General features: G+C 39.0%; 1 protein-coding gene across 1 annotated transcript; it reads left to right on the top strand.

Annotated features, from left to right (window-relative positions):
- Positions 1-8,699: 8,699 nt before the first annotated feature.
- eif2d (eukaryotic translation initiation factor 2D) lies at positions 8,700-23,588 on the top strand. The gene is made up of 15 exons (XM_084917458.1): positions 8,700-8,943; positions 12,072-12,262; positions 12,351-12,434; positions 12,524-12,614; positions 12,700-12,807; positions 14,534-14,802; positions 15,258-15,375; positions 15,452-15,497; positions 15,581-15,687; positions 15,815-15,970; positions 19,622-19,711; positions 20,109-20,204; positions 21,841-21,961; positions 23,138-23,312; positions 23,399-23,588. Exons 1-15 carry the CDS (start codon positions 8,888-8,890, stop codon positions 23,467-23,469), a joined length of 1,779 nt encoding a protein of 592 aa, XP_084773584.1. The 5' UTR covers positions 8,700-8,887; the 3' UTR covers positions 23,470-23,588.
- Positions 23,589-26,703: the final 3,115 nt, after the last annotated feature.

The following is a 26,703-nucleotide window of genomic DNA, read 5'->3' as shown; positions in this document are numbered from 1 at the left end:
AAACCCTCTACAGACTGTTAAAGTGTTGAAGCCCTTCAGCAAAAACAGTTGACAAGAAGTCCAGCTCAAGTTTTGGGGTTTCAAAACAAATTCAAAGTGGGGATTATTTACAAGTCATGCTGTGTCAAGAAAATAGAAGCAGCTTGTTTACTGTCATTTCACAAACCAATGCCTTGCAGCCACAAATATGTGTATAAGTGAGAATATCCTGGCTGTTTTTGCTTACACGTTACTATGACTAATATCAAAAGGTCTAATCTCTGAGGAAGTCATTCGATTGATTGTGACATTTATCAAAACAGAAGTACATGTTCACAGCTGTAATCAGCCCACAGAGATTACTCAGGAGTGCCGACTAGATGCGTCACGGTTGGTAAAAATGTTTGATATAAGCCACACATTTGACGCTGAATCTAAATCCATTTGTCCGAATGGAAAGATCCTCCATCTCTTGTAATCATTTTCAAAATTACATGTACTTTAGTCTTTAGTCTTACTTTAGTCTTCCTCAATTGGGGTGGCTGTAGCTCAGGTAGCAGAGCAGGCCAGCCACTAATCAGAAGGTCGGTGGTTCGATCCCAGGCTGCCTCCTGGCTGCATGCCAAATATCCTTGGGCAAGATACGAACCCCATGTTTGCCTACTGGTGGTGGTCAGAGGGCCCGGTGGCGCCTGTGTCCAGCAGCCTCGCCTTTGTCAGTGTGCCCCAGGGCAGCTGTGGCTACAATGTAGCTTGCTATCGCCAGTGTGTGAATGTGTGGGTGAATGACTGAATGTAGTGTAAAGCGCTTTGGCTAGATAGCTATACGATAGATATACAAATGCAGGCCATTTACTCTCAATACGAGGGGTAAAAGATGACGCAACCCGTAAAACCAAAAACAGCTTGACGAGGACATCTGGTCTTTTGGTGGTTGAAAGAGGAAGAAACCGCAATCACGCATCTGGGTGACAGAATTCAGATAATGAGAAATAATTTAAACATACACTGCTCAATTTTTCCTAAACAAGATGCCTTTTATAAAATCATACTTTTGATGTGCTTCCATACAACAGCGGGAAATAAGGAATTGGCACACAAAAAATCATACAAGCATTCGGCGAAAAACGTTTGTTTGACACCAAAGGGTCTGCAATCAGTCTTCTTCAGCGACCATTCACTGTATGTAAACGCTACATATGTAAACAGCTGAGTGTTCATTAAATGCAGACGTCTGGAAGAGTTTATTTTCATAACCCTCTTCTATGTTTTTTGATTATATTACCTAACCTTAACTGAGTCTTTGACATGCACACTATAATAAATTATCATTTAAACAGCACAGCAGTTCAATTAATTGTTTTTTTATTTAATAAAAATGATTTAATATTGAAAGTTTTTCTCAACAGAAAAAAAGAAGTGTAGTTAGAGCCCATTCATAACAAAGGTCCTTACATATACAGCCCCATTCTGGGCCCTTGCACATCAGTGATTTCACTAAGGACATTAAACAGAGAGAAAATACTGTATTAAATTTCTGTGACAAATTGATCAGACAAGTTTCCAGCTTTCTGTCTCTAGCAGAAGATCCAACAATGTCTAATAGCTCACTAGTATAAAATAGGAGGGGAGCTATCAACAGTTGCCTGGTTATTGCACTGATTTTTTTTTTCCACATTTGGTGACTGCAGTAATTACAGTGACTAACTGGTTGCCCAGAGGTTGAGTACTTTTGTGGTGATTTCACAGATGTCCTGGTGGGACACAACAATGACGGTCTGGCTCACACTGACTACAGTCATCCTCAAATTTACATCTAATTTTTAAATGCAAACAGATTGCCAAGACATTGCAATCAGTCTGCAATGTTGACATCTTGGGCCTCACTGAGAGAAATGAAAAAGGAACATGGATTATTACAGAAATATTAAAATGAAACATCAGATTCAGGAGACATTATTGAAAAAAACTAATGTAACTCACTTCACGGTGCCCTGTTGAGTTGAAAACTTTTTACACAGTGAGAATTGCAAACTAGACAAAAAAGGATGGTTGTTTTTTAACCACACAAGTGGCTATTACATTACAACCACAGGGAGGACATACAAACTGAACACAGCTAGGCCCCAAACAGGATTCAAAGCCTTGACCGTCTTGCTGTGCGGCAATGGTGCTAACCATAACACCACCATGGTATCTTTTGGGTGATTAAGAAGATTCAGATTTCAGCTATGATGATCTTTTACTTTAGTATCTGTGTGTCAGAATATGATGCAATTTACTTATATACTTCCTATAATAAAGGTCACCCAGGTCTTGGGTGTTTGCATAGAAGAAGCACCTGAAAGGGGGTTTCCAGTACACCACCAGCTCTTTGCAACCACCAAAGGTTTTCTCTAGCAACTACTGATTACCAGAGGATTACTGACCGCACTGTAGACCTGTGCAACTGGGAAAAATTAGACTCAAGTGTGAATGGGATGGCTGTGTACCGTGGGCATAAGCTTTAAATTATGCTTCCTTTTCACTGATAACCTTCTGGCAAGTCTTCCTAAGCTAACAGGGAGGGGGCAGAGGATCATGTTACCTGCTCTTGGGTCCGGGGAAACTAGTGCATTAAGTGATTTTTTGTACACAGTGCAGAGCTGTGACATAAGAATAATAATAACTAAACATCTCTGAGACGTAATATTAAATGATCCAAGAAATCTACTAGCATCACAATAACAGTATGGTGTGACAACAGGGTATGACATCATATTCTGAAGACAGGAAATGACACATCTGTATCATATGTCAGAATTCTAAATCCTAGCTGAGACACAGCATCCATTAAAATGCTTCATCCAACAGCCCACATCCCTAAGATATTAAAATTATTACTGGAAATTTAAAAAATAAAATAAAATAAATTAAAAAGCAGTAAAAGCAGGGCATATTTTTACGTGTTTGTTTTCTCTTTGGCTGGGCGGGTGATGATAAGATTATGGCTGATAATACAAGCAGAGGGACATTTTTCTGGCTGATTCAATCTCAAATCAAACTAATGAAACTGAGCCGTTATCGATTCCACCTGTGTTCTCCGTACTTTTAAAGTAGGGAATTTATAGTCAAAATGTCTATAAATCAAAAACTACAATAGCTGGAAAACATTCCACATTTCCAACACAGTCAGGATCATTAAATGACATCACAACATCAATCTTCTCACGGTCAGCTTTCTTTTAAAACATGAGGTGACCACAGATATTAGGTATTCACCATTCCTATTATATTGTACAAAGCTCTCTTTCTCTTCTTTTTATTACTTTCTGCCCCAAAGTGTTCTGGAAAGTTCAGTATTTATCTCCACTTGTGTGCACAGAGAACATCTGGGTTCAGCACCACATGGATCAGCTGATAAAAGCCACAACTCCCAGGATAAAGCTTCAGTCAGTGAAAGGTAAACAGTAATGATGTAAAACCTACTTCTGTTTACATATGCAATCGCTGTTCAAGACCAAACATTAATTATTTTGCTTAATTGCAAGTCTGTTTATTTAAGAAGCACACTACTCCAACACAATCATGAGAAATCTCCTGCCCTGGTATATTATATCATAAACATCCAAGATGATTACAATATGGGGAAATTGCTACATCCTCCAGTTGAACACCAACTCCCAGCCCACTCGACTGTCCCACAGCCAATAAAACAGTAACAGATATTGAAAATCATGCCATTTAAATACAGTTAAGTCCGGAAATAATCGGACAATTAAATTCGTTTTGTAAATTTGCTTTTGCACACCACCACAGTAGATTTTAAATCAAACAATCAAGGTACAGACTTTCAGCTTTAATTCGGCAGGTTTAACAAAAGTACTGCATTAACTGCTTAGTTTTATATAGTCCTCCATTTTCAGGGGTTCACAAGTAATTGGACAACTCACTGAAAAGTTGTATTTTGGCCAAGTGAGCCCATTCCTTTTTTAATAAGAGAGAGATTTTAAGACATTTTGAACTGATTTCAAGTGTTACATCTGCATTTTGTGCCTTTCGTGCTTTTCATCAACTGCCAACCTGAAGTCCAAGAAGATGATAATGCAATTGAATAGGGCCATAATTAGGCCATCAGAGAATAAACAAAAACTTTAGGTTTGCCCAAATCAACAGTCTTTTGTGCAGAGGCCAGCTCAGCAACACCAAAGAGCCTGGAAAACCATAGAAGACACTTAAAGAGGATAATCACAGAATTATGTCACCTGATCTCAACCCAGTATAGCATGTTTTCAGTTACTTGAGCTAAAACTGAAGACAGAAACACCCACAAACAGACAGGAGCTGAAACTTGCTACAATAAAAGCTTTTAACCCTCTCAGGCTCAAATTAAACTTTTTGTTGCTAATGCACAACCAAGTCCTGCAGTGGTACTTCTGAGTAAAAAAAACTCATAAAATATGTATGTGGGGTAATCAGGTTGTTAGTTTTTAACTGTTGCAAATCGGCAACGCCTGCCTTGAGAGGATTAAATCACCTTAAATTGTGTTAGTTTTTGCAATTACTTTACTTATCATCTGCTAGTATATGATGGCAAAATTAAAAAAAAACCTCTATAACTGTCCAAATGTCCAAATACTTGTTTACAACAAAACATCATCTTTAGCTCCAATTTTTTTTAAAAAAATGGTAAAATCTTTGCTACATTTTGCATTTTTGTGCAATTTATTGCTCACGGAAGCATTGCATGTGTCTGGCTGTATGCATCAGGTTTTTGAAGAAAACTATTACACTGATGATGTAGAGGTCTCTAAAGCTCATGTATCTAATATCAAATCGCTTGGTGTTACAAGGTTAAACACTGTTTTAAGATGAGGAAGCACATAAAACATAAGACAACCTAGTGAATAAGATGGGTCAGTGCTCTTCTTTCAAAACAAACCCTTGAACATGATACAACAGAGGCTGGACCTCCTGGTCAACAGAACTGAGTCTGAGACTTTGAGAAAGCAGTGTAGTGAGTATAAGCTCCCAGAAACCAGAAAATCACAAGTTACAAAAATATATAAATCTCTTCTGATGTCAACAGCCAACTTTTTGAACTCTGGCCTTTCTCACCTCTAACATGAAATGCTACCTGTCATCCTAAGACTACAGATTACAACAGATACTCTGTAGTTAAGTGCCTTATGAGTGACTAATCAGTTCCAGAAGAATGTGGTAAAGGAACATATGGAGGGGATACCGGTGTTATTGAGATCTTACAGAGGTGTTGGTTTTTCTATGGCCACAATGAATAAAACACAGCTGTTGCCTCATTACCCTAGCATCTACTGTTACAACAGATAAGAATAGCAATGCATACAAGATATTATAATCAAAATCTTTTGCTTAACTAGAAGCTTCTATTTTATTGATTGTCACTGTGGAAAATTTCTAGCACTTTACCATTTATTTCCATGGTGAACATCTGAGTTTTTACACTATAATGGTCTGTTATTGTGGTGGTATACAGCAGCTAAATTAAAAAAAAAAAACTGTACTCAGACATTATTCACTTTGATTTACTTACTTTACTGTATCAAGGTTCAAGGTTCCTTTATTGCCTTTGATGTGTTAAAAAGTCTAGCGGTTCTAGTGTTTTTAACATCTATAACACCTGAAATCATCTGAAATCAGCACAAAATTTAATCTGTTCAATTTTAAAACCATAACCTGACAATTTTAGTTTTTGATTTTGTGTGTACTTTTCTATGTGTTGTTAAAAAATGGTTCATTTTATGTTATTCTGCTTTTGAATGTCATTTATTTTATCCAGTCTGAAGTATTTTCAACCACACTAACATCCATGAAAAGCGCTACCCAAAAAGATTTACTCTGATTTACTCTTACTACTTACTAGCTACTATCAATAAAAACATTTGTAACAGAAGCTCCGTTATTTGGTTAAAATTAAAGATAATAGAGATTTTTGGACTCTCTAAAAATTGGAGAAAACTAGCTAACTTCTTATCTAAATCTAAGTAAAAACAGCAGACTGTAAAGAACCTTTGGGCACATTTTGGAAAGAAATTGAGGTAAGATCTAGAATAACAATTGGGATTTATTAAATATATTAATGTAATTTATGTAAATATTGGCAAAGACCCTATATGTTGCTTTAATAATAATAATAATAATGCATTTTATTTGAGGGCGCCTTTCAGAAACCCAAGGTCACCTTACAAAAAACAAAATTAATAAAAGGAACAGTAGTCATAAAATACATAAAATAAGTTAAAATTAAAAAACAGAGCTTGACAACAGATAAAATCAGCATTAAAGCAAATAAGCCAGTTTAAACAGATGTGTTTTCAGCTGTGTCTTAAATACGGAGAGGGAGTCAATATTTCTTAGTGCAGGAGGAAGAGAGTTCCAGAGCCGAGGAGCAGAGCGACTGAAAGCTCTGTTCCCCATAGTAATAAGGTGTGAGGACGGCACAGTAAGATGAATAGCAGATGATGATCTGAGAAGGCGGGAAACAGTGGTGATATGGAGGAGGTCACACAAATATGAAGGAGCAGATTTATGGATACACTTGTATGTAAGAAGTAAGATTTTAAATTTACCCTGGCTTCTACGGGCAACCAGTGAAGCTGCTGAAGAACTGGGGTAATATGAGCTCTTGACGGAGTGCAAGTTATGACCCGAGCTGCAGAATTTTGAAGAAGTTGGAGTTTATGAAGGGACCTTTTAGGGAGACCAAATAGGAGGGAATTACAGTAATCAATACGGGATGTAATAAGACTATGGACAAGGATGGCAGCAGCATGGGGAGTAAGGAAGGGACAGAGTCGGTTAATATTACGTAAGTGGAAGTAAGCAGACCGGGTTATGTAATTAATGTGAGACTGGAATGAAAGAGTATTATCAAGTATGATACCCAAACTCTTAACCTGAGGGGAGGGAAGGGTAGGAGAATTTTCAATGTTAATGGAAAAACTGTGGGATTTGGTTAAGATAGATGGTGTACCAACAAGAAAAACTTCAGTTTTATTACTGTTAAGTTTGAGAAAATTGGAGGAGAACCAGGATCTAATCTCAATAAGACAGTTTGAGAGGGAGGTAGGTGGGAGGGATGAATTGGGTTTAGAAGAAATGTAGAGCTGGGTGTCATCAGCATAACAGTGAAAATTGATATTATATTTTCGGAATATATGACCAAGAGGGAGCATGTAAGTAATGAATAAAAGAGGCCCTAATACTGAACCCTGGGGCACACCAGCAGAAACAGGATAGAGAGTTGAAGAATGGGATTTAAATTGGATAAACTGAGTGCGGTCTGAGAGATAGGAGGTAAACCAGGTAAGTGGGGTTTGACTAATACCAATGGAAGCTAACCGGTTCAGGAGAATATTGTGAGAAATGGTATCAAACGCCGCACTAAGATCAAGAAGGATGAGGATGGATAGGAGACCAGAATCAGCTGCCATCAGAAGGTCATTGGTAATCCTTAACAGAGCAGTTCCTGTGCTATGATTGGGGCGGAAACCAGATTGAAATTGTTCATAGAGATTATGGTCATTGAGATGTAAATGAAGCTGGGCAGCGACAACTTAAGCCATTCACATGTGTCTGGGTTTCATACATAAATTTTTCTGCACCCTACATACATCTGGAAACCATAAGAGAGGCCCACGTGTCATGTTGCCATATCAACACCTTTGCATTTGTCTGAACCTGACATTATACTCCACTGTAGACAGAGACACAGCCAGCTGGAGACCTGAAAACCGAGTAGTCGTTCCCACTCTACTTCTTTGGAATCTGCGTTGTGGGGCACATGGACAGTTGGTGCTACGAGTGTAACAACTCTGTGATAAGCCCTGGGTCAGATACTGTTTTAGACGCTTACTGCCACATTTTACCAGACCAAGCACACCATCTCACATTCTCTCTGTCTATAAGCATGGAGCAAAGAAGATAAGACATTAACTACAGGTCCTCACAGACTGACTGGATGAATCACTGTATAGCATCCAACTCACTTATGGAATTCCTCATTCAACAATCCTTACCAATGGAGCACTTTCTGGATGTATTGTACACAGTAGGAGTCCATACGTAGATTCAATCCTTTACAAAAATACAAACAGTTCTCTTCGCTCCTTCCTCACTTGCCTAAAAACTGATTATTGCATAGCTGACGTCAACAGCTTCATGAGCATTTTGAATAAAACTACAAGAGACAAGGTCAGGAAGTTCAAGTCATATATCTCCCAGCATGCCCCACTACCTATCAAAGCTTTCCAGAAAAGGTACCTATTTTAATCAGTGGAGAGTAAAATGCCTGAGTAAATATTTTCAGAGCTAAAATTTACTTTATAAAGGAAATGTATAGTTTTTTTTATTAGTTTCATTGTTTGTTTCAGAAGTAGTATTATTATTATTATTATTACACAGCAAAGACAGAATAAAACTGTCTTTCTTTGCAACAAATTTTTCTCACTAGTTGAATTGCTTAATTGTCGAGACTTTTAACAAGTCATTGTTTTACATGGAGCACTGTTCATGTGAGTCAACATTAAACAGTTGCTTGGTTTAGCCTACAAGAAGTTTTACAGTTACTGCCTATTCTGTCGATGGTAACGGAGATTCTTAGATATACACACACTTTGGACTCCGCAGAAAAAATATTACTGACGCCTACGTGCTTAGTTTATCATGCGGAACAAAGGTTGCCTGTGAAGTTTCACATCGGTCATAAATATGTGTCGGACCATCCCACCAAACGAGGAGCAGCTGACTACTGAAAAGCATAAACAAGCAGTGTGGAATCAGTTTATGTGTTGTAGATGAGTCGTTTTAGATTCTCTGTGCTGATGTACTGAAAAGGCGTACCATCAGAAGTGGTCATGCTGAATTCTTCTGACTAACGTTTTATGAAAATATGTTTGCCAAACCATTTCGTGTCAAATCCAACACCGCAATCAAAGGATCAGACAGGTGAGTCACTGCTGCTCACATCTTTAGCTGACGCTTGCTTCTTCTACATATTCACATTTATTATATGTGGTGGAGGGCTCTAAACATTTTTTTAAACTGTCCAAGTATCAGACTCTGTCCTCCTCATATAACTGGAATAAATCAAAACGGAGTAGTTCTTCTCTTCAGCTTACAGTGAAGCTTCTGGTCAGTGAATGAATAGATTTAGATAGCGGCGATATATCAGTTTTTCCGTATATCTTCGTATTTGAGCTGAAAGCTCATTATTAGCTGGCACTGTCAATATCGGTCAATATTTAGCAAGGACAAATAATGATCATATTATTTTACTCTTATAATAATAACAATAATAATAACGCTTATTTGCATATCATTTATCACATTTATCAAAACCAGTGTTACGAGGTGCTTCGCATAGGAACAGAATAAACGGACAAACTGGGTGGAAATTATAAAAAAAATATATTTTTTAAAAAATCAATCAAAATGTGCCGGTGTCAAAATGTAAATCCAATACAATGTGATTCCAGTAAAATTAACATAAAAATCAAAAAGTTGAAAGAATAAGGTGAAGCTAATCTATGAATGTAAAAAAGGCAGGCAGGTCATTTCCCTCCCACTGTCAGAAAAAGTCCTGATATTAATAATTGGCACGTGTGGGAGGATCGTCAGCCAATCAGATCGTCTGTCTCTTCCAGACTATAAAAGCTGGCCTGGACGAACTGCTCAGCCTCTCTCTTCCACTCCACCTGTTGATGCTTGTCTCTTAGTTAGGTTATGTTTATATATATTCTTGGGCCGGGCTTTAAATGTAATGTCAGTTCTAAAAGAAATGGGGAGCCTGTGTAGAGGCATTAAGACTCGTGGAATATGTTCAATTTTCTTGGTTCTTTTAAAAGGTCTACCTGTTGTATTTTGTGATTTAGTGCTTTCTGATACCTGTGTAATTATTATTAAAATAATCCACCCAGTGGAAATTAAAGTATGAATGATAGTCTGACACTGAATCTAAGTACTGATCGTATCTTTACAAAATTCCTTAGGCGATAGTAGCAGGACTGGGAAATCTTGTTTATGTTTCTCACAACTGTGATTTAGATTTGAATATCACATTCAGGTCTCGGATAGCAGATGTTACATGAATGGATAAAGAACCAAGGAGAGAACTTGATGCTTGGATGCAGCTTTTCTGAACCAATGATGACATTTTTTTTGTTTCATCAGTTACAGAGTTAGACAGTTGAAGAGGTTGGCTAAAACGTGGATTCTTCTCTGACCCAGAGCTATATGTCATCTCTTTTATAAGATTGCTGTTATGAGATGAATAGTACCTTTGGGACATTTTGGAGTTTGGAGCTCTTGAATCATATTTCCCTCCTCCATGCAGGTTGTAACTTGGGCCCTAGGAAAAACTGAGTTTCTTAATCCTGAGTTGAGGGTACTCTGAGGTTTCTGTTACAGAAAGAATGCTAACTTAAACTCTGAATCTGTGTACCTATCATGCTTGCTGGCTGGTTTTCTTCTTCAATGAACTCCTAGTTTCTCTCGGACTCCTTCTACTGCTCCTGAATCAACTGACAAGCATTTAGATTTATTTCCTCCCTCATGAGGTCCCTATCAAATCATGCAGTGGAGTGATTAAATATGAAGTTTATGTTTTTCCAAACACCAGAATCCAAGGTCAGTCTTTATTTTTTGTACTTAGCAGAGTCCTCAGTCATCAATGTGAGGACAGACGCAACGATTACACTGCCGATTTATTTCCAGCTCAGAATAAAAGCTGTACACTACATCTTTCACCATGACTCTGTGGAGAGTAATGCAGCTGTCACACCATCAGCCAACAATAACTGTTTAAATAAAGCTTGTCTTTCTAAAGCTTTGGACACGTAACACACAATCATTTATGAGGTTGTAGTCGGAAAAAATGTCTGACACTGTTAAGATCTTGAACTTTATGTGAATATTTGAATAAAGATGAGACAGAGATAACTTTGAGATGCTAAAACAGAGCCAAATGTAGTTTAAAGTGGGCTTTTAAAAGCAGGCTGCAGACAGTCTGACTGAATTTCATGTTGAAATAAATCCATATGTTGAAATATAGCCATTAAAGTATGTTGAGCAATATTTTAAAAAGTATAATGTTTGAAAGTTCAAATTCTGAATCTGTTGGGCTCTCAGACAACACTTCTGATGATGGGACAGGTAAAAATAAATAAATAAATAAATAAAGTTCAAATTCTGGACCGTGACACATTTTCTAGAGAATTTAGGCTAAAGCAGTTACCTACCTTTTGTATTCAGTTTCTGTTCCCTGCATTTTCTCAGTGTCACTTTAAAGATATCAAATGTAGATGTCGCATCCCATCCTTATTGAATTAACTTCATCAGACACGTCGTAACCATAGCCAGTATAAAAGATTTATATATTTTATACATGCATTTGATGGCCGATTAGACCAAGCTGATTAAAATAACTCCCCCATCCCCTTTTCTCTACCATCATGGTGCACACTGACACACATTCATATTCCACTTGATTAAAATGAAGGCTCATCTCTTTAACCGTTGTAATGGTGAAACTCATCCTCTCCTGATGATGACTTTCATTTACTAATCACACATGATTATCTCAGAGAGAACATGTATCTGAGCTAACATTTATTTCCATTTATGAGCCAAGCGAAGAGGACCTTAATCCACTCAGAGTTTATTGAACTTGCTTTCTACAACCAGACCCTGGTGATTAAGATTCCTTTTTCTTGGCTCCTAAGCGGCGATAAATAATAACCTGCTGAAAGGAGCAGATGACTATTTTTTGGCAAGGTGACAAATGAAACTAATATTTTAGAGGAAAAGTATAGTTTTGACAAGCTATTATAGCTGATAGCTGAAAAAAAACAAATAAATAAAATATAAGTTTGGATTCTAAAAAAAAAAAAAAATCTTTTAACAAATAAATGGATCAGTTTCCTTGAGTTGAGCACAAAAATAGTGTGGGTTATGGTGCAGTTCAGACGAGCAGAAACAGGGTAATCTGTTAAGATATTATCAGATAGATTGAAATGGTATATTTTCAAAACATCTGTTCGTGTGTATTTTATCTATTTCTGTGTTGTTGTCTTTAGGAGAAAGCTCAAAGCTGACTTATCCGCAGCCTTTCCTTTGCTGTCTGCTGATGAACTGTCTGAACTGGTCCCCAATAAAGAGGAACTAAATGTTGTCAAGATTTATGCACACAAGGGAGATGCTGTGACAGTTTATGTTCTTCATAAAAATCCAGTGTTCTTTGAAGTGGATAAAAAACTTTTTCCTACCGGTAATTAAACAGCAATGAACACACTAATATGGGATACAATGGGATGACTGATCTGCTCTTAAGTAACTATTTTTGTCATATTTATTAGTGTATGTTCTTTGGCGATACCCCGCTCTCCTACCAGCCTTCAAGACATGGCCTCCTGTTCTTCAGAAATTGACTGGAGGGGCAGGTATGCTTTTTTTGAGGTGGGGGATCAGTGAATCGTGTGCAAATGTTTTGTGCATTCAAGTTATGAGAGAATATTGTGCTTTTCCAAAGATCTCATGCTCCCAGGTGTGGTGGTGCCTTCATGTGGTCTCCCAGATGTGAAACAGGGGGACAGCTGTGCTGTTACATTAGTGAACAACAGGTATGTTATATTAAACACTTTTGGAAGACCTTTCCTACTTTCCTAAAAAATGTAAGTGTGACTGTGTCCTTCGGGTTGTTCCTAGAGCACCTGTTGCAGTTGGAACAGCTGCCGTGTCCACTGAACAGATGCACTGTTTGGGTATGAAAGGAAGAGGAGTCTGCATTCTTCACACGTACATGGATTATCTCTGGTGAGTCGCTTTCACCTTACAGCATTGAATTGTTTTAAATTTAAGTTTAGTGGCATTATTGATTAGTGTTGTTTCACTCCATTAAATTGAAGGCTACAGCTGGCAGCTCCTTAGCTTAGCATGAAGACTCTAGCAGGTGGAGAATTTTTTTTTTTGCAAAGGTGTGTTTTTTCTCAATAACTAGGGCAGTGAATGTTTGTAGTTGCGTGTCTCTCAGTATTGGCCAAACTGGTGACCTGTGCTGGATGTATCCTGGCTTGCACCTCTGACAGCTGGATGTTGGTTCAAACCTGCTTCTCAGGCTTTCCCCAGGCATGTTGTCCCTCTGCCCATGTAGGCTATTTCCCACAGTTCACAGCTTGGTTATTTAGTTTATTGGTGATTCTAAATTTGCCATTGATTTGGCAGATGATGCAAAAATGGAAAAAAAAAAGTGATGGGAAAAAAATGAAGCACTTACACAACAAGGAAATGTTGCTGGAAATGAACTCATGACATTTTGGCTATAAAAGGTCCTTTTGACCTCATGTCCATCCCATTCCCGTGAATATATCAGGAACGCTTGGTGAACTTCAGATTTGGCATGAATATTTATTTGGACTCAAACACAAACAAATTAGAGTTTGGTAAATTGGGAATAAATTCCCGTAAATAAAATGACATTCTGAAATAATGACATTTCACATTTGATTAGATATTGCATTAGTGATGCTTATATTTAGTGCCCATCTATTAGTTTAATTGAATCTTCATTACACACAGTGCACTCACGGGACACTTCATTAGGTACACCTTGCTAGTACTGATTTGAACCCCCTGTTTTGAATTCAGAACTGCCTCAATTCTTTATAGCAAGGACTCAACCAGGTTGTGGAAACATTCCTCAGAGATTTTGGTCCATATTGATTTGTTGGCAGCACATCCATGATACAAATCTGCTGTTCCAGCACATTCCAGAGGTGCTCTATTGGATTGAGATCTGGTGACCTGAGGCCAACTGAGTACAGTGAACTGTTCAAGAGCACAGTTTGAGATGATTTGAGCTTTTTGACATTTATTTTCCTGGCAGCAGACGTAAAAAGATGGATACCCTGTGGTCATAAATAGACGGGCATGGTCACCATCAATATCCAGATAGGCTGTGGCATTTCCATCACCAGCAGCCTGAACCAAGGCAAAAGGGATCCATGCTTTCATGTTGTTTATGCCAAACTCTGACCTTACATTTGAATGTTGCAGCAGAAATGGAGAGTCTCCAGACCAGGTGACACTTTTTCAGTGTCGTCCAATCTGGGCGAGCCCATGTGAATTCAGTTTCTTGTTCTTAGTTGACATGAGTCTCACTTTTTGTGGTCTCCTGCTGCTGTAGCACATCTGCTTCAAGGTTTGACGTGTTGTGCATTTAGAGATGCTCTTCTGCATTATAAGTGATTATTTGATTTGAAGTGTTCTCTTCATCAAAGGAGTTTGGCCTTTCTCCTCTGACCTCTGTAATAAAGAAGGCATTTTGTATTACTGAATAGCTGAATAACTGTATCCAGTAAAGTGGCTACTCATTAGAACTGTTTAAAATAAAAGTACTGATGCAGGTAAAAAGGACTGTATTTTGTTTGTGGTGAGTTTGTCTGATTTGAGTTTGAACAAGCATTCGTTTAAACTGCAAGTTGATTGGCTGGTGGAGGCAAAAAGTCAAAATGCTCTAATGCCAGTTTCATATCCTTTTCAGGGCTTTTGGAGATAAGTCAGGTCCTCCTTCTTTACCAGATGCAGAAAGTGAAGCACATGGGGAGAACGGTGAGGAATGTGAAATCAGTGACAAAGAGGAGGAGGAAGTTGATAAGTGTGTGGAGGAGCAGCACAGTCCAGAGGAAACGGTCACAGATCAAGCCCAGTCTTGTTTTGAGGAGCTGAGCTTAGTTGAACAGGATGAAGAGAAGGGCGAAAAGAACAATGAGAAGGAGGAGGAGACCCAGGATGAGCAGAAAACACCACAAGGTACCAGATGTACAACAAAAGTCGCCTTGAGGCTTGAGGCGACTTTTGTTGTGATTTGGCGCTATATAAATAAAATTTAATTGAAAAGATGTAATCAAATTCTCTCACATATTTTCCTTGATGTAACAGGATAATGGTAAGTGCAAGGATCAGAAATGTTATTAATGAAAATGAAGTTATAGATTTGCCATTAAATCACTTCCCACCAAAGTTGTTCTGAATCTGCTTTTAATAATACTTCGCCAAAACCTCATAAATACTTTAATCCCCGATTTAAATCTGATTGATGTAATGACTACTAAATGGTTGCAGGGCAGGCTCGATGACTTTGTTGGGTTTTTTTGTGAACATGTGGTTTTGTTATGTTAATTCAGCTTTGGAATACATCTTTTTTTTTTTTTTTTTTGCATGCTCAGAGAAAAGTATGTAATACAGGTCATGCCTTGTTTTCACAGAGGTAATGGACGCCATGCTGTTGCAGTGCTTTCTTCATGCCTTAAAGAGCAAGGTGAAGAAGTCAGAGCTCCCCCTACTGACGAGTACATTTCTCCGCAACCATATGTTCTCTTGCTGGTAATGTATAAATCACCTTTGTAGAAGTTTTAAGGGGACAGGAAAATTGTTGCTGAAAACGCCTTGTATTTTTCAGCCCAAGTGGAAAGCAACTTGATATCAAGAAGTCGAGCTATAAGAAGGTATCATGTGTCCAGCTTGTGACATTGAACACATTTTAGTGTGAAATGCATAACCTCATCAGTATGTGTGTCTTTTCTAACAGCTTTCCAAGTTTCTACAGACCATGGAGCAACGGTATAACATCGTGCGAGTAAAGGAACTCGCCAAGGGTGTGGAGAGTATTGTGGAGGTGGACTGGAAGAATCCAGAGTGAGTCGAGGCCTTTTTCAAAATAAAGAAATTCTTCATAGGGATTGAAACTTGCAACCCACCCACATTCAGCAAGGCTAGCTCTGTGTTTGTACTTTGTATTACTGTAGCCTTGTTTTTTTTGTAGACTGCGTTCCTTCAGCTTTCCCGAGGACACAGATGTTGAATCGACTCCACTGCCGGATGGAGAGGAAGGAGAAATTCCGTATCATCCTCCAGAGATCACAACTCTATACTCTGTGTCTGCTCGGCTGGAGCCTCTCTTTCTGAATGCAAACAAGAGGTCTGTATATTTTCCTAACCCTGCCTCTTCATACTTCCTCCTGTTCGCATGGGTCGGACAGCAGGGGGACATAGCAGGGAGAGTTGGAGCTTGTGTTTCTTTAAAAGAGACACTGAATCCCAAGCAACTCCGGGAGAGCTGCTGATAATTGGCCTCACCCTCTGACCAACCTGTGAACTGATAGGGCAATATTTGTCTTACACAAGCTGAAGAATTCCTGGTCTTTAGCTGCGTCTGAAATCACACGTTTGATTGCTAATTTATTGCTCCATCTATAGTTTGCAAGTAGTTTTCCCCATAGGGACCCATAAATCCAAACTTCTAATATGGTTTCCATTGTAAATTGGGGTTTTTGACAGAAGGTTTTTCATTTGCTTTTTTCCCGTCTATGAAAAGCCATGTGTTACTAATAGTACATCATCAGTACTGTAGAGTTTTCTTAGATCAAACGTAGCAAATTGCGCTGAAACAGAAATAGCAGTTTTCTTGGAAGATTCAGTGAACTGCCAATTGTCATGTTCTTTCTAAGAACTACAAGCAGCCTTTCTGTCATGCAATGTATTATTTTCATAATAAAATTAATTTGTTAAACTTTACAATTTCCCTTCAAACTGCTATAAGTTCAAGGATCTTCTCTCACTGAAACAACTCTGAAAATAAAGCCAAACAATAGCAGGTGCAGCATCATTTTTATATGTGTAACATCATTTTTTTTAGCATGTTTATTAAATCAACAAATACCAGGACATTGACCCTTTTCTCTTTTACACTCATCTAAATGATTTTCCTCAGTTCTTTGTTCCTCCATACCGAGGTTTTTGTCAAAGCTGCTGGCTTGTGGCTCTGGATAGCTTTAGCTTTTAGCCACTTTGTCTGTGTTAGGTTCTTTAAAATGTCCGTGCAGCTGGGTGAGGGTGATTGAAGGGTCGCGTTAGGTTTACTTTGTGTCTTCATCACGCTATGGGCCACAGCCTCACACTAATAACATGTGGCTGTAAGATTGTGAGCAACTATTAGCCTGCGACGCCATGTGCATGTTGCACATGTTGCACATGCATGAAATAGAGAGGCTCATAATTGAACATACATCAGGCTGACCAGCTGGTCACCAGTCCAGGCCAAGAACACCGAAAATTGTCCGTACTCTGCTCCCCAGCTCAGTGGATGGGTGCATCTCTGTAATTGTTGCCCGGCTGCCACATTGTAAAAAAATTGCAACTCATTCAGCCTCTTACCACACATCTGTCTTCTAAAGTGGAGATGGCAAGTTAACACGAATAAAGCAAAACACATGACAATGCTTTCTAAAAAGAACTGCCCCCTGCTGACTAACTTGGTTTGATCTTCCTCCTAGTGTGCTTTGTATGGTGACCACTCATCGTGGGAATTGTAGAGCGTTCCCAGCTTAGGTTTTAATATCCAGGAGCTTCTAGTACGGTGCGTGACCTGTTGTGACAGGTGAAATGTTTATACTGATTCTGAAAAGGATTATTGTATGAATTCTTGGAGGGCAGTGTAATTCATATAAAACAATCCCTTGAAATATCCAATGAAATGACTATATGCTGAAACAATCTTGGACTGAGAGAGTTATTTTAATAAATTTAAATTCGCTTCAGAAGCTTCTGTGGAAAACCCACACTATTACTCCAAGGACTGTTTGTTTATATACTAATTAGCCAGAACATTAAAATTACCAGTGTAGGTCTACCAAAACAGCTCAGTTAGCCACAGGCGATCAGGAGCATTTGTTTGGGTAAAATGCTCAAGAACCTCAGATAATCATTGTTAGCAGAGGATCGCTATCATTCACTTTATAATATGTTAAAGTGAACCCATGGTCTGTTTTAAAATTAGTTATCCTCATATTTTGCGTTGGCTTTTGCATATTTTTAGTTGATTCTTCTTTAGTCTAAGCCTTAGACTTTAAGGCATTCATCAGGACAACCAGCCCAAACTGGCCCAGAGTATAAATTCTGCAGTATTTAGCTTTAGTTGATGTACATCTAACATAAGCTAATGCAGTCTAATACAACAACCCTGCATCTGTTTTCCTGAGCTTTAAATCTCTTAGCCTTAATTTAAATACTTTGAGTAAAACTGTCTTGGCAGCCGGGGATCGGTCCGCCAGGGCCTCCGCTCCTGGCCGCCGCCCGGCACACAATGCACCCGACCCCTATGGCGCCTCCTGCGGGTGGTGGGCCTGCAGGAGGATGGGCCCATGTCTCCTCTTCGGGCTGTGCCCGGCCGGGCCCCATGGACTAAGGCCCGGCGACCAGACGCTCGCCCTCGGGCACCTTCCCCTGGCCTGGCTCCAGGGCGGGGCCCCGGTAACCCTATCCCGGGCAGGGTAAACTGTTCCCTCGATGTTTTCTTCATAAGGGTCTTCTGAATCGCTCTTTGTCTTGTCCCTCACCCAGGACCAATTTGCCATGGGAGACCCTACCAGGGGGCAAAAGCCCCCAGACAACATAGCCCCTGGGATCCTTGGGACACACAAACCCCTCCACCATGATAAGGTAGCGATTCACGGAGAGGACGAGTTCCTGCCCCAAGTGGAGGAGTTCAAGTATCTCGGGGTCTTAATAATAATAATGGATTATTGGACCCCTATAATGGACCCCTCAAAGCGCTTTACAATACCACTATTCATTTACTCTCACATTCATACACTGGTGGAGGCAAGCTGCCCTGGGGCAGACTGACAGAAGCGAGGCTGCCATATCGCGCCATCGGCCCCTCTGGCCATCACCAGTAGGCGGTAGGTGAAGTGTCTTGCCCAAGGACACAACAACCGAGACTGTCCGAGCCGGGGCTCGAACCGGCAACCTTCCGATTACAAGACGAACACCCAACTCTTGAGCCACGATCGCCCTTGTTCGTCTTGGGAGCCGGAGATCGACAGACGGATTGGTGCTGCAGCTGCAGTGATGCGGTCTGCACCGGTCTGTCGTGGTGAAGAGAGAGCTGAGTGTAAAAGTGAAGCTCTCAATTTACCGGTCAATCTACGTCCCTACCCTCACCTATGGCCACGAGCTGTGGGTAGTGACCGAAAGAACGAGATCGCGGATACAAGTGGCAGAAATGAGCTTCCTCCGAAGGGTGGCTGGCCTCTCCCTTAGAGATAGGGTGAGAAGTTCGGCCATCCGGGAGGGGCTCAGAGTAGAGCTCCTCCACATCGAAAGGAGCCAGCTGAGGTGGTTCGGGCATCTGACAAGGATGCCTCCTGGGCGCCTCCTGGGTGAGGTGTTCCGGACATGTCCCACTGGGAGGAGGCCCCGGGGCAGACCCAGGACACGCTGGAGAGATTATGTCTCTCGGCTGGCCTGGGAACGCCTTGGTGTTCCCCCGGATAAGCTGGAGGAGGTGGCTGGGGAGAGAGAGGTCTGGGCTTCTCTGCTTAGGCTGCTGCCCCCGCGACCCGGCCCCGGATAAAGCGGATGAAGATGGATGGATGGATGAGTAAAACTGCTGATTCAACTTGAAATCTGCAGTTTTTTTCTAGCTGTGTTGCTTTATATAGATGAGTTTATTTCCTAATAGACGAATCAAAAGAAAGTAGATATTTTTATTAAAGCTTAGGTAGCCTTTATAAGTTTTTCTCATTTGTATTGATCAGTGATACTAATGTGTGCTTTGTTGCCTCTTTAGGAAAGGAGCTACACTGCATCCTGCTGAAGTAAGAAGTATTGTCACGGAGTATGTGAAGGACAATGAGCTGGTGGATGAAAATAATAAGAAGTAAGAGGCTGTTCAAAACTCTACTGTGATTCAGAGTGGATATTTGAAAAACCACAGACAGAAGAACACAGAACAACTAAACATTGAAAACCTGGAGGCCACGCTGCTGAGTTGAACCGGGCGTGGTGGTGAACAGCAGTCTCACTGACTTAAATACAGAACTGACCTTAATTACATTATAATAAGCTAAAATGTTTAAATGTGACTCTGAGACTCCAAAAAACATCTCATGTTTCCTTTTATAATAATTTGTTCCTCATCTGATGTGAAACAAATTAGCAGTGATTTATGGGAGAAAATAAACTATCTGCCACAAAGCTGGCATGGCTTAACAGTGCAGCATGCTCCCTGTTTAGTGCAATCCCTCAAGCCTCACTGTTTTCGTCCTCTTTACTAGTTACGTGACCATCAACCCAACTCTGTGTGACTGCTTACTGGAGAAATCAGAGTATCAGGAGGTAGTCTCTCTCAAATGGGACGACCTCTTTAGCAGGTAAAGACAAACTTTTTTTAAAGCGCTGTGTACAACATTGAACATGTTGCTTTTTGAAGTACCCACCCACACCTAAAAATAGCTGTACTAGAAATAGACAAAAATAGTTTGCATTTCTGTATAGGGCTGTGCGATATGACCAAAATTTCATATCCCGATATAAGACATTTATCGTCCCGACAACGGTATATGTCACAAAAATGTTACAATTTCTGTAAATTCCGTGAATGTCAGGCAACTCGATTTGGGTAAAGTTTTTTTTGTTTTGTTTTGGTTTTTTTAGCCGGTCGTGTACCTGGAGTCACCGATGCATGAAACTATACATTTTTAGACATTTTCTTTGTGAGTATTTATTACACAGCGTGCTGCGGGGAAAAGCTGATTCTAACGTTTTTTGTTTTAGCACCTGACAGCACTTTTTTGCTTTTCATCCGTAAACACTCTGCATACTCTTTCACGTGATTCCGTTTATTTTGAAAAGTCTCAACAGGATCTTCAGCTTTATTGTGAAAGGTTTATGTGGGAAAATAAACAAGCGGACGATGGAGCCACGCGATGGTTTTACCGTCGTTGTTGCTAATGTAAACGCATAAAAACAGTCGCTTGTCCGTCTGTAGTGTGGTTATATTAAATATAAGAGAAAGAGAGAACTTTAAGAAATTCTACAGTGACCATCAAAACGATGGAAAAAATATTGCCATAAAAAGTTTATTCTGCGACATCACGAAACAAACGATAGAACAATTGACGTTTTCATATCGTCATCCGATATATATCGTCATATTGAACAGCCCTATTTCTGTAGCATTCAATAACGGAAACTGCATATAAATTGTATATAATACATCAGTATTTTAGTAAATTAGACAGATTTACTGGTTAAAGTAGCCAATGCAAATCCACATTTAAATTGCCTCTAATTACTAAAGTGGGCCAACCTTGCCCATCAGAAAGATTAAATAATCATACTAATGCATCGTTTAATCCTGGTCTGAGCTGTAAATCTGTAACACATCACTGCTGCTGACATAGTTTGCAATGCAGTTAAAGTAATTTGAGGTTTGTTTGTTTGTTTTTTGCTAGGTTATGATTGGCTTAGATCTCAGGTATTTAATTTAAGAAAAGGTTAATTGAATGGATAGGGCAATGTTTTCCTCATTTTAAAGGTGACTTTTTATGTTTTTAAAACTTCAAAAGATTAGACGAAAAGGCAAAACCAAAAAAGCAAGATTTTGTTCATCTATCCACATTTGTAAAACTGCTTGACATAATTAAAGTTATCAAATTTCTCATAAAAGCTCCAGTAGGTTTACAAGAGATCAGCAATTGATTCAAATCCACAAAACAATGTTGCCACAGACCAAAGATTGGAAAACTCACCAGCATCACTAAGAGGGGCAGATTGTGATAGGTGGCTGCCCAGTCTGCTCTCAGTGGGGTTTTTCCTGTCATAGCCTGAAAGGTTTGCACAAATAGTGCATTGTGTGCAGTGAAATTAAAAGAACAACTACTGGGAATTTTGGAAAGTAAATTCTTCATTGCAATCTTTGCAGATTGTACTTTTATAGTATCTACACTATGTTTTGTTTTGTTTTTCCATTTTGCTAATGCTAAAAGTTAACCTTGTTTTCCACAGAACACTGGGAAGAATGCAGGAGTGCTATCAAGCTGTGTTTCCAGGGCAACTACCTATAGTAAAGAAAGGCCATATTGAGCCCATTGACATTACTGTGGCTTCTCGAGGGTCGAATAAGAAGGTGCCAATTTCTTTCTCCAGTTTGGCTATTTCTGGATGAATTTGTTTGTTTGTACTGATACAGATTAATGACCTTGGTGCTTTTTATGAATTCTTAAGCATATCCCATACACTAAAATATTTAACACTTATCATACAGATAGTGTGGTAAAAAGCTTACATGCGCTCATTATGGGCATGAGTTTCATGGTACAGTCATCCACATGGAAAAAAAAAAAACAGCAAAAAAAAAACAAACCCAAAAAACAAACATAATACACACTGACAATATTAGTATAGTATTAATAATAGTATTTCCAGTCTCTTTTATGAGCTTCCTTCTAAAAAAACAGTGACCACGTCCTTAGCAGGCCTTCCTTCTTCCAGTAGTTGCGTGAAAATACTTAGTTAAGCTCTGGTTATATAACCCACCACCCATCATCCCACATTACCACCTTCAACAAATCTCTCCCACTTCTTCCAGTTTTTATGAAATTGATCCATTTTGAGGTTAAAAAAAAAAAGTAAGTTTTTCCATTCTATATATTTCCTCCATTATTCCTATCCAATCTTTCTTTGTTGGGGGCTCTTTCTCCAGCCACCTCCTGGTAAGCGCTTTTTTGCCCGCTCCCAACAGGATGTTTATCAAATATTTGTCCCTTAAGGAGGCTGCTGATGGGATATTGCCCAAATACACAGTACAGAAATCCAAATTTAATTTGAGACCAGTCACCAAGTAAATTGATTCGACCACTTCACTCCAGTATGGTTGGATTATTGGGCATTTCGATCTGCCATGTTTTCCCCACAGTTTCTCCAGCAGTATCCATCTGTCAGTTGACCTTTTTGTTTGTATTTTATTTTGGGTGTTATAAAAAACCTAATAAATTTTTTCCATGTGAATTCCCTCCAATAACCCGAACTAGTAGTTTCCATCTGTGTTCTACATATATTTAACCAACTGTCCTCTGATATGTTGATTTTAGCCTCCGTCTCCCATTTAATTTTAATATAATTGGTTGATTGATCCTTAAGTGATCCTCTAGTAATGAATGATATATTATAGGTGCATCTTACGTTTTGAAAAATAAACTTGTCAGTGCCCTCCATTTATACAGACTATATATAGTAATGACCTCACTAGTTAACATGAATGATTAAATATTTTAATTAGTTGTTTTATATATGCAACCTGTAGGTGACTTTGATGAAGAACCTGGAAGTGTACGGGTTGGATCCTGCAGTTGTCGCCAGTGTTTTGCAGCATAGAGTTCAGGCCAGCTCTGTCTTGCAGCCTGTCCCCGGAGCCAAGGACAGAGTCTTGGTCCAGATCCAAGGAAACCAGATTCAACAAGTTGGCAAATTGCTGCTGGGTATGGACCTTTAGGGAATTCAGCATTTTATCATAATTCCTTCATCTGCACAAATAAAGTCATTTTGTCTATTATTCTCCTTTCAGATCATTATCAAATTCCTCGGAAATACATTCAAGGATTAGAAAAAGCTCCAAAGGGTGGCAAGAAAAAATAGTATTTCAACAAATTGTACCAGCTGTTTGAAGTGTTTAACAGTTTTATTGTGTGTAAACAGAATTACAATAAACTCTTCACTGTCCATTAAATAAAGCTGATCTGGTGTCAAATGCTAAAGGTGGATGAATGAAGTTCTCATTATTGTTCTGCTGTGGCTCCCAAATGTATTTCAGGTTAAAGTTGATGATGGGGTCGGCCAAAACGACCAATATGTTTTTCACTGTAAGGTAATTGGATTCTGATGGTAACAAAAAATATTGAGAGGAAACAATTTCCTTAGCTTTAGACGTACTAAGCAATATCTCTGCCGGCAAATGTGTCCTAACAGCTGACTGTGTGCAGTTTTGTCAGCAGGCACACCATTAAAGTGTCATATATTCAGCTGGAATAAGAAATCACTGGATGGTGTAAAAATGAACTCCATCATAACAACAGACTGTACAAAAGGAAACAAAAAACACCTGCTTTAAACAGATTTTTTTTCTAGTTTATTTGTAATTTAATATCACCCAAACTTAAAAGCACAGCATCAGCAGTGATTATTCTTACCATAGTCAAGGTTTTTGTTTATTAAAGTAATCTGCGCGAGACTCAGTCGTTTTTTTAATCTTGTGCATACAGGCATTGGAATTAAACATACCAATAAAGTAGGTTAAATACTAGTTTAACACCTTTATTTGAATCCCTGCTGCTGCTTTCTGGACTAATCGATGGCAGAGTAAGAGACGTGTTTGATTTTCTTTGTTAGATCAAAGAGCAATGCTGGATGACTTTGGAGATCCTGATCAAAAGTACTCCATCATTTCAAGCAAAGAATTTTATATTGAATTGTACTAGCTGAGTAGAATCGTAGAGGCTCTTGTGGTTGTGGCTTAACGGGAAAGTACAGCTGTGAATCATCAACATAGCAGTTTCAAGAAATAACCTTGAAGCTGTTAAGCAGGTGGCCAAGGACTTGCGTATGCAGGATTGTGCAAATGGGGAATAGGTGCAAGAATAGATAGAAATACTCTACAACATTAAAAGCAAAAACAAAGAATGAACAATTCTAACACGCTTGACAGTCAATATTTGGTATGACTACCTTTATTCTTAAACACAGTCTGAGCTCTCAAGATTTCTTGTAATTTTTTAGGAAGCCTTCAGGAATATTTCCCCAGGATTCCTGAATAAGATTCAAAGCTTTTCTTTTGATGTTGGCTGCCATTTGTTCCATTCTCAGTCAAGATGATCGCACACTGCTTTAGTAATATTGAGGCCAAGGCTCTGCGGACTGTCACTGTCTGTTTTTTCTATCCAGGCATGCTTTTACTGAGCTTTCAGTGTGTTTGGGATCATTGTCATACTGAAAAATAAAGCTGTTGCCAATCAGATATACTTCCCCAGATGGTTTTGTATGGTGGATCAAATTCTGACTGTGCTTTTCTGCATTCATAATTCCATTAATTTTGACAAGCTCTCCAACACCACTGACGATGATTTGAATTCAAAATTTACCCCATAAGTCCAGTTGCCACTCATTTTTTCTCCTTCTCCTGTTTAGGCTTTCCTTCCACTTCTCAATTTTTGGTTTTTGTTTTCTTTGTAGGATGCGCTGCACGCCATGCTGAGATATGCTTTTAAGTTTTTGGCTAACAATATTATTTTATGTCATTATTTTTATGGAATGAACTAAAGAAATGGGAACAAATGATGTGTTTTTATGACAGGCTATTATGAAACAGTACCTACAGATGCAATTTAAAAAGGGTTCGTCTCTAAGCTCTCTGTTATGTAAAGGCACAACACTGGTTCGTCCCTGCACCTGTGAAGTTAGGTATCTTTTTATGTTTGAATGATTCACAGGTCAAGGTTAAGTGGCTTAACAAAAGAAAAAAAAGTTTATTATGAAAATGATCAGGTAGAATACCAATTTAGTGAAAGAAAAAAGAAGAATTGAATTTCCAAATAAAAACTTCAAAAAGTTTCAGAACTATTGCTCAAGACCTTTTTAAATGTTTACAAGTCTGGCTTTGGGACACAGAGTCATCCTGTTGGAGACAGCCATTAGAAGGGGGATACACTGTGGTTATAAACAGATGGACATGCTTACCAACAACGTTCACTGGTAAGTACAAGGATCAGAAGTGTTATTTTAATAAAAATGAAGTTGTAGATATAGCATTAAATTACTTTCCACCAAAGTTATTCTGAATCTGCTTTTAATAATATCTTGCCAAAACCTCATAAATACCATTATCCCTAATTCAAGTTTAATAGTTGCAATTACCAAGAAATGGTTTCAGGGCAGGCTCAATGTCTTTGCTGGAGTTTTGTGTGACCATATGGGTTTTTTCTATTAATCCAACTGTGGAACACCTTTTTTTAATGCCAAGAAAAAAACGTAAAAAATCCAAGTCATGCCCTGATTTCACCTGTCAGAGTCAGAGCTCCCTCTACTGATGAGTCAGTTTCTCCACAACCACATGTTTTCTTGCTGGTATAATACAGTTCACATTAAAATTGATAGTGAGGAAAGTCTTGCTATAGAAATGTATGTTTTTGTCCAAATTGTGACATTTAAAACGTTGTAATAAAAAATGTAGAACTCCGTCAGTATGAATGTTGTGTGTGCAGGTGAATGAACTCACTTAGGGTAAGGGTGTGGCGAGCACTGTGGAGGAAATTCTTGATAGAAATTCAAACTTGCAACCCACTCATCTTCACACCGAGTAGCCCTGTGCTTTTCCTTTGTATTACTCTAACATTTCCTACCCAACAGATGTTCAATTGATTCCTCTGCTGGATTTATATGTATATAATACATATCCAGCAGCGAAGCCAATTCAACATCTGTTGCCTCCCTTGGAGAAGAAGGCTGGAAGCCTGGAAGGATGTTAGTCGGTTAAGTGGGGTGCAAAAGGGCATCATGAGAGACAGGTCCTGGACGAAAAAGAGGTAGAACCAGATGTCTGTATGAGAGTCTAGAAACTGCCAAACAAAAGCTCACAGCTCTGGCCACTGTGCTGAAGAGATATATCAAAAAAGCAGAGGCCAGGGGCGCTTTTAGACCATTTTGGGGGCGCTTCACCATTCTGGGGGTGTTCAAAATGAATCAAAGCACCCCCAAAGATTTCATACTTTTTTGACAATATTTGCTGTTTGTGTGACACACTACTAAAAATATAAAAACCTTACAGCACTTGGTTGGAGTAATATTTTAACAACCAAAGAAGAGATTCCCCCCCGAAAA

This window comes from Perissodus microlepis, chromosome 20 (assembly GCF_051167445.1).
Source record: "Perissodus microlepis isolate ML-2025 ecotype Zambia chromosome 20, ASM5116744v1, whole genome shotgun sequence".
Classification (NCBI taxonomy): Eukaryota; Metazoa; Chordata; class Actinopteri; order Cichliformes; family Cichlidae; genus Perissodus; species Perissodus microlepis.
Note: the sequence above shows the minus strand (reverse complement) of the source record. Positions and strands in the feature narration are given on the sequence as shown.

Excerpts from the sequence above, each read along its gene's own strand:
- eif2d (XM_084917458.1), top strand. The coding sequence starts at position 8,888 with ATGTTTGCCAAACCATTTCGTGTCAAATCCAACACCGCAATCAAAGGA. Across the intron at positions 12,615-12,699 it reads GTTACATTAGTGAACAACAG|AGCACCTGTTGCAGTTGGAA; the intron begins GTATGTTATATT and ends GGTTGTTCCTAG. Across the intron at positions 12,808-14,533 it reads ACGTACATGGATTATCTCTG|GGCTTTTGGAGATAAGTCAG; the intron begins GTGAGTCGCTTT and ends TATCCTTTTCAG.